This window comes from Corylus avellana, chromosome 2 (assembly GCF_965113065.1).
Source record: "Corylus avellana chromosome 2, dhCorAvel1.hap1.2, whole genome shotgun sequence".
NCBI classification, from domain to species: Eukaryota; Viridiplantae; Streptophyta; class Magnoliopsida; order Fagales; family Betulaceae; genus Corylus; species Corylus avellana.
The window spans coordinates 18,259,774-18,274,564 of NC_142491.1; the positions used below are offsets into that span (position 1 = coordinate 18,259,774).

The window sequence follows — 14,791 nt, forward strand, 5'->3', positions numbered from 1 at the left end:
GATAGATGGAAATGAAGATAGCATGCCCCAATAAGTTCTCCCGACATCAACCGTAACGCCCCGACCAATTTATACAAGGGTTGATGGACAGAATACTCACATATTCTACGTGGTCCTACCATTTACATCAATTATAATGCATATAAAAATAAAGGTATGGAAGATCTTTAGCTATGGTAACACCAATGAGCTCGCATTCTCGACCTGTGTTGGCCGAGTGAGTATAATGTATATCATATTTTATAACAATAACATAGGTAGTGTTTGCCAATGGCCTGGGCTGATATTGTAACAGGCCCTTCCTCAATCCCAAAAAAAAATCATTTTACCTCAAAATTAATCACAACATTCTTACTTTTGATACCACATCAATCATTTTTATTATTATTATTCAAATAAAAAAATCACTACAAAACAAATTTTTTACATTTTTTCATATAAAATTTTTTTTTTTTTTAACTTTTTCCCACAAAACATTTTCACTAAAACCAATCAAACACATATTCCTAAAAAAGTGCTACAGTATTGGCCCTGGTACAATACTAGCTCAAGCCATTGGCAAAAACTGCCATAGATTTTTCAGAAGATGAATATGGGGTTGTTAATGTCTTAATTTTTTTTTTTTTTTTTTTTTTTTACATGTCCACATAAGAGGAGGGAGAGGGATTCGAACTAGTGACCTCCACTTCATTAAGTGTGGTTCCAGCCGATTGAGCTACCTCTTGGGGACTGTTAATGTCTTAATTAGTTGAAGTATATAAATGATAACTACCAATTATTTTAGAGTTTTTTTTTTTTTTTTTCCAAGTATGTGTCTTTCTAATTCATAGATTTATGATTAATCAAGTGTTCATGAGAGGACCAAATTTGTCATTGTTGATGTGATTGCCTTGCTAATGACACATCTAGTTAGCTTTTGGGAAATTTGCCAACAAACATAATGACACGATTTTCTAAACAAATCAACTTTAGTTTGCTTTACCCATTTGGCCGGAGCTAGATTCAATCAAAACTTTTGAAATGGTCGACAGAATTATTGTGAATCACTCCAAGAAATATTTCAAAATCATGTGTTTCAATTTATGGTCAAGACAAATGATTTGGTAAATGTAAACACCAAAAACAGTTTTTACAGGTACATGATGCGATTGTGGGGTCTAAATCTTTTTTTTTTTTAATTCAAAAACTTAATTAAAAAATATTTGAAATATTACAGTTTTTACTATAATATGATTAACCAGTGTATAATTGAAAAATTGTAGTACTCATAGCAAGCTGCAATAGTTAACTAAATTTATAATAAAAACTTGAGAACTATCATTTATCCTTTCCGATACAATTTTTTAAAAAGAAAAAATGCTAGGTTTATAAACAAATTTTACAAAACAAAAAAAAAAAATTACAACATGATGTGATACAATATAAGTCCTATAGATCCGATGATTAAGAAAGTTGTTTGAGAGAAAAATAGAAAATTGACATTTAGACTTTTTCTAAAAGTTTTATGAAACTTTAAGGAGATTTTTTTTTTTTTTTTTTTTGGCAAAAGAAGCAAGGCTTAGGGAATATGGTACTTTTAAGAGTAACCAAAGAGGAAGTGATCAACCATAAAGAGTGGTGGTTCAATGGTCCAAGAAAATCCTCAAAGTGGTTGGACATGCACTAGGGCGTGGGTTTGAATTTCAATAATGGAGAATCTCCACATATGCCTAATTAGTATTAGTCACTTTGGTTCCCAATGATGCCTCACGGTTCCCATTGTCTAGGCCCCTCATGTACGGCTCCTAGCGGGTAGGTGCTACTATGATCACGCCCAAAAATTCAATAGAAGTACAAACTTTTGTACCCACACAGCAACATATTAGATCGCGACTAGATTTTTTTCCTACAAATTCTCTTTGGATTTGGTTTGTTGATCTTTAGGCCTTTTTAGCTTTCTTGTTATGTGTTCTATGTACTTACAATAATTAAAAAAGAAAAAGAAAAGGGAAGTGAGGATTGCTAATTCTGATTGGATGGCCAGCAAAAGTAATTAAAATGATTTATTAGGCAGTCCAGCCAAACAAATTAGGTGAAGTATAAAGCATGAATAAATTAAATAAACAATATATTTTCAAGTGTTTAATATTAAATGGAGTAGGTTATGAGAGACCTAGCATTTTTTTTAGTATTATTATTATTAATTAGTACGAATAAATCTTTTAGGAAATCTCAAAACTTGTCCTAGGAAGGTTTAACAAATCCGTCAAGCCAATCCTACTAACATCCCTATTTAATATCATCATCCAATCATTTCTATTGGCGGAAAATCAAAGCTAGCTTCACTAAATCCAAGGGCGCAAAACTACTTGAGGTTCATCACGGTGACGGGAAATGTTCCCATGTGGGCGTCCTTTTGATGAGCCTGGGTCCCTTTGCCAGGATCGAGCCCACCTTCAGGCCCATAAGCCTTTTGGGCTGGGCTCGTTAGACCTTATCCTATATTCTCCTTGGTTCTCTTCAAAGATAATTTTTCTATACTCTTTCATCTGTTAGATTTCTTTCCTATTTTCTTTTCACATAAAACTTTTTACTTGTAATAATATTAATTAAACAATTGAATTCATTATTTTTAACATATTATGGGGTGATTTAAAATAATATGAGAGTCTTGAATTTAAATTCTACCTCTATAATTCACTTCTAATTTTAATTAAAATATTATGCTAAAAGGGTCTCACTATTTTTTATCTCCTTAAACTTAAAAAGTATATAAATGAAGACAACAACCCAATGATATGAAAATAGATAAAATGATAAAAAAAATCATTCTCTATCTTATTCTTTATATGAATAACTTCAATTAGGTCGTGATGTAAACTAAGTATTTTACGTCTTCCAATAAGAAGTAGACATCTCAGCTTGAAACACCAAAAAATAACATAACTCTTCATACCAAATAATTTTTCTTCTTTTAACAAAATATTCATTGATAAAGCCATCGGATTCACCGTTTTGATTGGTTTTGAAGATTTCGGTGTTTAGGGTTCGATGATGAGTGGCGAGCAGTGAGCGTTGGATTAGAATTAGTGAAAAAGTTCATGTGATTTATTTAAATTAAATATATGGTATTTTCATTTTTATTATATTTGATGTTTTTACCTGATATGTCAAATTTCTATTGATTGTAGTAAAAATGAATTTTACACCACATCTCAATAGGAGAGGCTATAATTTTTTATATATATTTGTACCGTTGATGAATAATTTTTTTTTTTTTTTTTAATTTGTTGATGAGTGAATTTATCATTAAATTTATGAGACTTACGTGTAGATTTTACAAATTTAATAGTAAATTTGCCAAAAAGAATGATTGAGAGATGAGGGATGGAAAATGATGTATAACTTATTTTCTTTTGAAAATAAACTTTTTAATTTTTATTTATTAGTAATTCCTATATGTTGACAAAAAGAAAAAGGCCTCTTGGCGGGTGGAACAGTTACAACCATACGATCGCAAAGAAGATTTGAAGTGGACAATACCTAAATGACAGGCGAACAGCAACCTTTATTACCGCTGAAGCCAACGTCTTATCCAATCAAGTCGTCCCTAATTTATTGGCCGAGGGCCACGTAGCCAAAAAAACGTACGGGGATAGTCTCTCTGGCAGCCCACGTGTCGCGCACATACGAGCCGACAGTAGTAAAGGAAAGTTGGACTCTGGTGATCGTAGCAAAACTTTTTTCTCGTGTTTCCCACACCGCCCCACGTGTCCCAAAAACACACACCTCACTGGCCACCACTCTGTCGCTCTAAGGCCGCGTTTGCTTCGACCATTTGGCTGGGGTTTGTTTTTCGATGGAAATAGGAAATAACGTGGAAAACATGTTTTGGAAGAATTGTTTTTTTTTTTCGAACTGTTATTTTTGCGGTATTATAATATAATAGCCTCTTTAACTTATGTTTAGCTTCACACAGGCGCAAAGGTATATATAAAGCAATTTAATTAGTAATTTAAAAAAATTGTTCTTTTTAAACAAATAACGCAATTTTGACTGTTACTTTTTATAAATCATTACGAATAGTATCAGAGTAATTTAATAACCACTTTGTGACACTAAAGTACCGCATAACACGGACGGTGACTTTGAGTTGGGAAGATCGTGGCATCCCGTAAAATCAGTCTCAAATTAGTTCTTTTGTCGGTAAGATTGAGTTTTATAAATAATTTTAGGGAGTTAAAATTGCAATTTAATTAATCTTTTTAGAGTAATAAAGCTTGTATTATTTAATTCACATCACATCAAAATACATATTTAAATAAATAAAAAAAGAAATACATTAACAAGCTAGCACTTTTCACCTTTTATGAATAATGACATATTGTCAACATTTACATTTTCATAACACTTTTTAAAAAAATAATAGGAAATAACATAGGAATTTAGAGTTTGTTTGGAATTACATTTGAAAAATAGAACTTTTAAGTCAAAAAACGCTTTTAAACAAAAACCTCATTTTTAAGCATTTATTAAAAGTCTTTTTTTAGCCATTTTTAAACTTTTTAAACCCTTAAAAACACTTTTAATTTTTTTACAAACGAATTTTTTTTTTTCAAACATTTTTTGAGTGTTAAATACATTTTTAGACATATCAAAAGCAATCCTAAACAGGCCTTTTAGTCCCAAATTTTATAAATCAAGCTTCTTTAATTGCACATATTAATAAAAAAAAAGACTCTTTAATTTAATTTTATCCCATGAGAAAATGACTCATGATTACGAAGAAAATAAATGTATTTCATTTTATCTTATTCAACTTTTTTACAAAGGTCAAAAGTACTGTTTGAAAAGGAAATCAAACATGCCTTACGTTTCCCACACTGCATAAAAACACCCCCCATCGATCTCTCTCTCTCTCTCTCATAGTTATTAAGGCCAATATTGAAGATCAAGCAAAGGCCGCCTCTTATCATTATCATCATCATCATCATCCAAAGGCCAAAGCAAATCTTTGGTGATCACTTTAACTCGTGTCGGGCTCACGAGACGCAGAGACAAAGCTCACAAGACTCACAAGAAGCTGAGAAAAAAGAAGGAAGGAAGAATGGAGAGTAGTAATTCAAAGAAGAAAAGCGTAGAACACGGACAGGTTATGGACGGTTCGGATATAATGGAGTTGGTTGGGAACGAGGAGGTGTTTAGCAACTTCGTGGACCATAAGTTCCAGGAGCTGGACAGGGATAGAGATGGCAAGCTCTCTGTGAACGAACTTAAGCCTGCTGTTGCTGATATTGGTGCTGCTTTGGGTTTGCCTGCTCAGGGCTCTTCTTCTGATTCCGATCACATTTATTCAGAGGTTTCTCTCTCTTTTCTCTTCCTCCTCCCAATCTTTCCCGATTTGGAAAATTCTGACGTAATAGTCGTATAGCAATTTACTAAATATAGTTTGGTCTCATTTCTCTTATTATTATTTTTTTCGTTGATGATGTGACAGTAAAAGTTAAGATTTATTGTAAGCATATATCAGTGGTATAGCAGTTTGATGGTTTAATCTTTTCGAGAAAAGAAAAGAAATGGTTCCTCAGACCTTATAGAGTTAGGTATTAATGGTAAATAATATTTATCCCAAAATATCTCGAAATAAGAAAAAAAAATTGATGATAAATCACTTATTCTAAAAACGTAAAATAGTTGATTAATTATAATCAATATTCTAATGGGTGTGATTTTATATATGTTTAAAATTTTATTTAAAGGTAGATATATTAATGTTATTTGATGCTATTATGTATACGGTTAATGAGGTGATCATTGTATATAAACTATATTATATATTCACAATGTCACGACATTATGTATATTTTGATTATAAAAATGACTCTGATCTCTCTCCTATTCCTTCGAAATTAGCAGAGATAATAAACAACATTTATTATCACTAGCTAGCTCGTTTATCTACAAGCAGGCGGTGAGATTTGTCAGCTTTTTCTGTGATAAAGCTACTGCCTTTTGTTTTTAGTCTTATTTTCTGAGAGACCATTTTTAAATAGTAATTAAAGTTCTTGTTATCTGTGGAATTAAAGAAAGGGAGCTCCAATTAAACCAGCTTGCGCAGAAGATAAGATTGCAAGAATATTGCTTTGACTTTTAGAGCTAGGTAGTTGGCTAGCTCTTGATCATCACGTTTCTGTAGTATTCTAAAGTTGTACCAATCCATTATCCTCAGTAAATTAAGATCTTAATATATATATATATATATATGTTTGTTTTCATCATCCTTCAATGTCTGTCTTTTGTGTTCATCTAGGTATGTAATATTAATCTTTGTGTTTTGGACCAGCAAGTTGCACCCACTCCTATGTCTCTGGCCGCCACCTCCACCACCACAGAAAAGAATATATATGACTAATAATTAACCTTAATTTATGTTTTGATTATATATGTTTTTATACGAGTATTAATATTAATTTGTTTATTGGTGATGGAAGTTTCAAGAGGGTGATGGATGAACTTGCCTTCTAGGGGTTATCTATATATAGAGAAAAACATTAATTTCAACGTTTCCAAATCTAGATAGCTCGGGAAACATCCAACCTATGATTCAACTTTGTCGGTCATGTGGGACTTTACTTTCAGTTGAGCTTCTCTTTTCCAACCTACTTTTGTTCCTTTTCTATCCTTTTCTGTGAGGAATCTTGTGACGAATGCTGTGGAAATTAACTATACCCTTTCTTAGACTTTACTCTAACATGATTAATTAATTAATGATTATTAATCATTTTAGTTTTAGACGGTATTTTTTGTCTTTTTCTTTTATTTGAAAAAGTATTCTAATACGACCTAAAACTGAAAATAACTTTGTGTTTTTGATCTGGGTAAATACTAGGAACCTAGAAAGATCTGTCTTTAATTTACCTGTCTTTTGATCTAATTATTGTCATGTTCTCTGCCAATGTATTCCAGTGTGGACTAGCATTTATATGGTGGGCTCTAGCCACATGGAGGGCATTAATAACATTCAATCTAAATTGTACTACAACTTTTGTTACAAGTTTCTTACAAACTGACGTGACAGTTTATGTGATACTTATCACGTCAACCCCTAAACAATTAAATTTACTTTTCACTATTAGGAAATTGGCACATTAGTTTGTAAGTGACTTGTGGTAAAAGCTGTAGTACCCTATATATGCATTTTCCTTGCCGATCAAGTGCTCAAATTCGATTAGAATTACCATTAAACTTCTTCCAACAGTAACAGTTGAAACCTAGTAAGATCAAAGTATTCAAAATAGAGCTTATGTTATTCAGGTCTTGAATGAATTCACACATGGCAAACAAGAAACAGTGAGCAAGACCGAGTTCAAAGAGGTTCTTTCGGACATTCTGTTAGGCATGGCTGCCGGATTGAAGCGAGATCCTGTTGTGATTCTCCGGATTGATGGGGAAGATCTGCTTGAATTCATCATGGGACCAAGTTTTGAAGCAGAGATGGTGTCGCTATTTTCGCAGATAGACTCGAATGATGGATCATCCGTCCGTGACCATATAATCAAGGCTTTGGAAAAACTTAGTGTGGATCAAGGGATGCCCCCTTCTTCGGATTCTTGGGTAATTGATTCTTTTGCAATCGCACATTTTGGGCTGACGTGGCATGCCGTTAATTAATTATGCTGGCCATGAACCGATTTCTTCTTTTCCATTTTCTGTTTTCTTTTTCTTGTGTAGGTTATGGAAAACATTGTGCAGCCAGCATTGCAATCCTGTGCTGGCCATGATTTGGACAAGCCAGTCTCCCAAGAAACATTCTTGGTGGAGTTTAAGAAAGTAGCTGAGTTTGTGGCTCAACATCTCAAAGAGCAGCCTGTGATTGTTGCCCATAGTGAAAATACCTTTGATGGAAGTGGCGTTAAGAGATTATTATCCAACAAGTTTGAATTAGACAAGGTTTTTTTTTTTTTTTTATACCATAAACATTCCCTCTTTTCTTCTACTATATATGAAAACAATTTTCCAATATTTTTTGACATAAGATTCCTAATGGGAACTGCATAATACAATCTACTGTGCAATGCAGCTATTGAATGCAGCTCTAGAGACTGTGCCAAAGGATCGTACAGGAAAATTGCCTAAGGAGTATCTGCGAGTGGCTCTGGATGTTGTTGCCCCATCGGCTGGTCTACCTCCAATTGGTGCAGTTGAAGAGGTATGCTGCTATCTCACAGCTAACACTTATCTTCAGTCTCCAAATTCAGCAGAATTTACTTGAATCAAAATTTATTATGCATAAACATCAAAATTTCATATGTTCATTGATTCCTTGAATAAAGTACTTTGAAGGATTAATGTATGTGTAAAAAGGGCAGGCAAAACGGGTTGGCAAGTCGGGTTCAGGGTGGCCCGCTTGTCCTTGCCAGCCCGATAAGTGTAAACCCAAACCCAACCTGTTTAGCTAAACAAGTCAGATCCTTAAACCCAAACACGACCCATGATTGACCTGACGAAACCCACTTGACTCATTTGACCCGTTTAAACCTGAACGCGATTTGTTTAACCTATTTGACCTAACCCGACACAATCTGCTTGGCCCGTTTCAACTTGAATACGACCCATTTGATCTATTTCAACATATATTGTATAAAATATATAATTTGATAAATGGGTGAAGCGGGTTACCACGTTTATAACCCGAACTCGTTAATAAAAAACCCTAACCTTATAATTTTGTGTCGGGTTTACGAGTTATGTAAAAAATTGTTAGTTCTAGTAATATATATAGTTGATTTGTTAGAATCTTAACTAAATGATTAAATCAAATTTTCTACCGGCTTAAGTTTTTGAGACAATCGGTGCTTTAATATGATATTAGAGCAAATGTTCTGCATTTGAATTTTATCTCACCTCTCAATTCAATTAAATATTTGATGTATTTGGTGTTAAAATAACAGATGGACAAGGTGGTTGGCGATGTGTTTAAGATGATGGATGCGGATGCGGGGAAGATGGTTAAAGAAGATGAGTTCAAGAAAGTATTGACTGAAATCCTGGGGAGCATCATGTTGCAACTAGAGGGCAACCCCATTTCAGTTTCTACAAATTCAGTGGTGCACGAGCCCCTTGCCTCTGCTTCTACACTTTTGCAGCCATCTTCCTAGCTGTCTAAATAAATATATCAAGGGTCAAAAAAATAACAATAGAATTTTGTTAGGGTATGATTAGTAGCATAATTAAGTTGTGTATCGTGCCGTTTAATGGAGTCTTTAAGTTGTGTAATGATTACTAGTTGTCAATGGATATCCATCCCTACTTTCATTGTGCTAATCCGTTTATCTCAGCTTTACATATAATAGATGTGGAATATTAATTAACTTTTTGGGATAAGTAAGCATTTTTTTTATTCCACAACTATTTCAATCAACTTTTAATTAATTTATTTTTAATAATGTTACATAGTACTACACCTTCATTTTATTGGGCAAATATAGCGTTACTCGTTAGTTCAGTTCAACACATCAAACGAAAACCACATAATTAAGTAATTAACCATCACTGAAATGATCAACCCCCCGGCTTGGGCAAGGTAGCAGAGAAACCATGATAAAGAATGCAAGCAAAAAAGGGTCCAAGCCAGAACACCCAATGCCCATACCACAACTCTCCATGCTGCAGCAGCGCCGGCCCCAAACACCTTGCGGGGTTCAGTCCGGCACCGGCGTAGCACGGCTTTCCGGTGACCACAATGGACACATAAACAGCTATTGCCCTGGACGCTGCTATGACAGCACAAATCATGGGCATTCCAAGCTCCTTGTGCCTTTTAGAGTCGAACACCACCGTCATGGCAAGCAAGAGGAACAAAAAAGTGCACACAAATTCCAACATTAGCGCTGTTCCCAGGCTTATCCCATCCCCGTTTGCATTGATTCTGCAGCCGCCTAACGAATACTTGGCTACTGCATCAGGGCTCATCACGCTCTTGATCAACAGAAATCCTATTATGGAGCCGACGCATTGCCCCAACATATATACGCACGCACGCACGCACGCACGGGGGCTATCACACCTTTGAGCGCCGCAATGAAGGAGATTAATGGGTTCACATGGCAGCTGGATAGAGGTAATATTGCCAGGAGGAAGAAGAAGGCAATGAGGAAGACGACACCAGGGATGAGCAGCTGGGGATCGGGATGGTGAGATTCTGTGCATGAGACGATGGAAACAACCAGTGTGAACATGAGGAAGGCAGTTGTCACTGTCTCTGTTACTGCTGCCCTCCACAGCTGAAACATGCAACAACTTAGATTCATTAACTAACCAAAACAGGACATATATATATATATATATATATATGCAGCATTAAAAAAAAACATAACACTACGCGTTTTGATAAGACTCCTCAAATTTCAAAAATTTGTTATTTCACCCCCTCCAACTATCAATTTGATGTAATTTACCCACTCCGTCAATTTAACGGTAACCCTTAAAAAGATCAAATCACCCTTCAATTTTCGTAATTAAAAAAAAAAGGAAAAAATAAATAATTTGAAATTAAGCGTAAATTTAGAATTTTATAAAAAGATCAAGAGTATAATGGTCATTTTATCACTTTTAACGTTTAAAAATTGATGGAGGGGGGTACATTGCATCAAATTGAAAGTTCATGAGGTGAAATTGAAAGTTTTTAAAATTTAGAGAGGCCTTCTCAAAACACGTGGTAGTTTAGGAGTTTAAAGTGAAGTTTTCCTAAAAACATATGACAAAGGAGTCTTAAGGTTTGTCTGGGTGAAATGGATAATATTCATGTTACGGTGATCAGGATTTAAAGTTATAGTGTATCTAACGATGTATACGAAGTCAATGTTAGTATGTCTTTTTTAAAAAGTTTAAATAATGTGAAATCATGTATACCGTTAGATACGTCGACTTTTGATAACTAAATCAAGCTTACCTCGGATGAGTTAATTTCATGGGCACTAATGGAGGCAAGAAAAGCTGTCCATATGGAGTTTTGTCCTACTTTCTTACATGATCTTGAGAAATCTGAGTCACCTTCATGGCCATTAAGGGATAAATCAATATCCATGGCTGGAATAGTCCTAGACAAGGAAAAGGTAAGAAAGTTTTCCTTTCGAAAAAAGGAAAAAAATAAAAATAAAAATAAAATTATTCAAGTGTACAAAAGAGGAATTTAGATATTGTGTAATAGGGTTGTCCTGTTGCAGTCCAGACCTCACATACTCGAGTTGCCCAAATACCTGCACGAGAATATAGAGCCCGAGCATGCTCTCACATGAAGCAACCCTACTACATGAGATAATCCCAGCAAAAATACCAATTGTGTTAATAAATGTGATAAAAAAAATATGAAGAAATGTAATATGTTGGTAAAGGAAAAATTGGGTGTGAAACAAAAAAAAAAATTATGAAAAAAATTCACTGAAAAAAAAAAAAAGAAGAAAAGAGAAAAAAAAAATAATAATAAAAAAAAAAAGGAAAATGGAAACCTAAAAGGCTTACAGTGTATAGGAAGCAATATCTTTACTAGCTTGCTTGGAACTAAGTGGTAAGATCAAAGCTACATTTATAGTCTTCAATTATAATCTAGAAGAATCTTTCTGCCCTAGAGAGAGGAATCTATCTCATTGAAATTTTTTGAATTTTGTTACATTTCTCTTCGTACAAATAAATTAAATTCAGTTTAATTTGCCTTGCTAGCTATTGCATAAATTAAATTCAGTTTTTTTTTTTTTTTTTTTTTCATTTCTTTCTTTTTCTTTTTCACCCTTTTGAGCATTTTTATATATATATATATATATATATATATATATATATATATATATTTTGATATGTCCATTTATATAAGAGGGTGAAGGAGATTCGAATTAGTAACTTTCGCTTCATTAGACGTGGTCCTATCTCGATTGAACTACCTCTTGAGGACTACCTTTTCGAGCTTATGTTCTATATATATACCCCTTCAATTGTTTAATGTGACTTTTTCGGCCGCTCAGCTAATTGATTGTTATAAAGATCACATCATAATTTTCATTTTCTTGAGCAAAGGATCAATATGTACATGAAAATTCTCCAAAAGCCACCAAAATTTGTCAAGAGTCACCATAACCAGTTTTTTCATATTCAATTCAAATTAAAGCTCCTTGTCAGAAGAACATCATAATTTTCAAAGTATATATAAATATATTATCATTAATTAATTGAATAATTAGTGAGTAATTGCTGTAAAGGTATAGTAACCTAAAGAATAAAATAAAATTGAGAGAAAATAGTGGAGAAATAAAAGAGATAACTAATGCAGGATATTGAGATGGTTTGGTCATAGAAATTAACCTACATGCATCCGGCCACCTTGTATAAAGCCCAAGGGACAATATTTTTACTTAATAATTTAGTAATTAACGTATACATAAAGTGAGAGGAAGACATCTTGGCAATTAGATTAGCTCAAGAAAATGACCAAAAAAAAAAAAAAAAACTATATATATATATATATATATATATATATATATTACTCCCATGGTGGCCTTTACCAAAGGCCACTAAATGAATAAATGGCAGCTCGGGTGTGGTTTTAGCCAAAGTGTAATGCTAGTAGCTAGGGGTGAAAAGGCAGGCAGTTATTAACCATTCACTAACCGCTAATTACATTAACCGTTAACCGCTTTTGAAGACAGTTAAGAAAAAACACTAACCGTTAACTACTAACCGCCAACTGCTTATATATATGTGTACATATACATGAGATGACGTCGTTTTTATGTTTAAATATATATAAAAATCTATAAACGATGTCGTATGTAGTAGGGTAGTTTCGGTTTTTTTTTTTTTTTTTTTAATTTTTAATTTTTTTAACATTTATTTAAAATTTTTTCTTTTAAAAAATGGTTAGCAATTATTATGGTTATTTACCGCTAACTACCAATTAACCGCTTACGCGGTTAGCGGAGACTGTTAATGAATTTTACTAACTACTTAGGCAGTTATAGTTAGCGATTTTAGTCAATAACCACGAACCACAATCGCCTTTTTACCCCTAAATGCTAGGCATACTCTTATTTTACGCTATTTCCTTATGTCTAGATGTGAGGGTGTCACCTCAGCTAAAAAATTTGCACATCGTCTCTTGATTGGCATCACCCCCAATCATCACGTGGGGTGGTGGCAACACCCGATTTGGTGGTCACGACAAGTGATGGAATTTGAAATTTTGGTTTACATAAGGGCAAGGTTAAAAAATTAGGTTAAACAAAATTTGATTAAAAATATTAGAAAATATAACTAACAAAATTTAATAAAATTTATCTATTGTTTAAAACATATAAATGTGACTTGCATAGCTTTAATTTATTTAGTTATTTTGAAATCGTTGTATACTTTCTTTATTGTTTGTAGCCTTTATTTTTTATTTTTTATGACAAAGGCAAGCTAGGTAGACTTTTGCTTTTGACAAGTATTGAAAGTAATTTTAATTTTCCAACACCTTTTCTACTCACGTCAGGTTTTACTTTTGACAATTGACACGTTTTTATTTTGTCATGGTTTTTATTTTATTTTATTTTCTTTACTTTTTTGTTTTTATATAAAAATAGGTCATTTGAATTACTTACGTCAAGGTCCATAAGCTAAGGCCTAAGGCATTTAAATATATGATGTCAGCACTCAAATCACATGAGCAATTTTTGTTCGAGAGTGGGGAAGACAGCTTTGTGTGTATGGTGTATGTACAATACTTGGGTGGATAGGGGATACTTTACCCCTTATCGACCCATTCTCTTTGTCACCGTTGCGAGATTGGAGGTTGCAACCACCACCAACATGGACATCAAGGGTAGTCGCAACCACCCTAATAACTTTAGAAGTAGTGTAATTATCTTAAAAAATTTGATTTAAAGATTGGCGGTGGCCAATGACAGAACTAGGGGGGACCCGCATAGGCCAAACTCCCCCAAAAATAAGGAAAAAAAAATGTATAATTTAAAAAATAAAAAAAATAATAATAAGGCCAGATTTGGCTCAATTTGGTCATATTTTTAAATTTTCTGACCTTATCCAATAAAAAATTTTGGCCTTATTTTTAATTTTTTTTGGCCATACTCATTAAGTTTTTTTTTTTTTTTGGTCATTGCTTTCAAATGCTCACTTTTTTAGCCCTTACTGTCTTTGGTTCATAAAAAACAACCAATATATATATATATATATATATATATATAATTTGGCTAGCCCCTCCCATAAAATTTTCTAGTTTCGTATCCGAGGATGGCTGACCCCCCTTACCATGCATATATAGGAATGTCGCGTTAATAAATCTTTTTGAGATATTGACGTACTTGCAATGCCATTTTCCTCACCCAAAAAAGCCACTTAACCAAAAAGTCCTCGTTTTCAAACGAATTTCTGTTAAAATATAGAATTCATATAGATAAAAATACTCAGTAAGATTTTGGCAGTTTTAGAACCATCATCATTCAACAGTATTTTTATGTGCCCATTATTATTATTATGATAATAGGTGCACGAACCCCAAACTCCTAACATCATTATTTTACAAGTTACATGAAGATTGAAATTCCCAACAATTGGCTACACTCCCAACAGGAGGAGAGCTGTCTCAGCCGGACAAGTGGACTTCTCTCAGCCATTCGAATTACATACGATTGGAGCAACCAATTGTAAGAGATTCTTATTCACTCCACCACCCTATTGAAATTACATTACCTAAAGTTTTCCTTAGAAGATAATCAAGTAGGATTGCCATCTTCCCCAAAACAAGCCCCAACTAACCTAGCCCCAA

The 14,791-nt window shown here is 33.5% G+C and overlaps 2 protein-coding genes across 2 annotated transcripts; one reads left to right on the forward strand and one right to left on the reverse strand.

Moving 5' to 3' along the window:
- Positions 1-4,904: 4,904 nt before the first annotated feature.
- LOC132167315 (Calcium-binding EF-hand family protein) lies at positions 4,905-9,303 on the forward strand. The gene is made up of 5 exons (XM_059578239.2): positions 4,905-5,338; positions 7,294-7,593; positions 7,711-7,929; positions 8,060-8,188; positions 8,931-9,303. The coding sequence occupies exons 1-5, from the start codon at positions 5,087-5,089 to the stop codon at positions 9,135-9,137; spliced, it is 1,107 nt and encodes a 368-aa protein (XP_059434222.2). The 5' UTR covers positions 4,905-5,086; the 3' UTR covers positions 9,138-9,303.
- A 237-nt stretch (positions 9,304-9,540) lies between these two features.
- On the reverse strand, positions 9,541-14,755 carry LOC132170122 (uncharacterized). Its single transcript, XM_059581027.2, is given in 5 exon segments — positions 9,541-10,023; positions 10,026-10,262; positions 10,931-11,078; positions 11,500-11,557; positions 14,716-14,755. Coding segments are annotated over 5 exon segments (966 nt in total).
- Between the last annotated feature and the right edge of the window lie 36 nt (positions 14,756-14,791).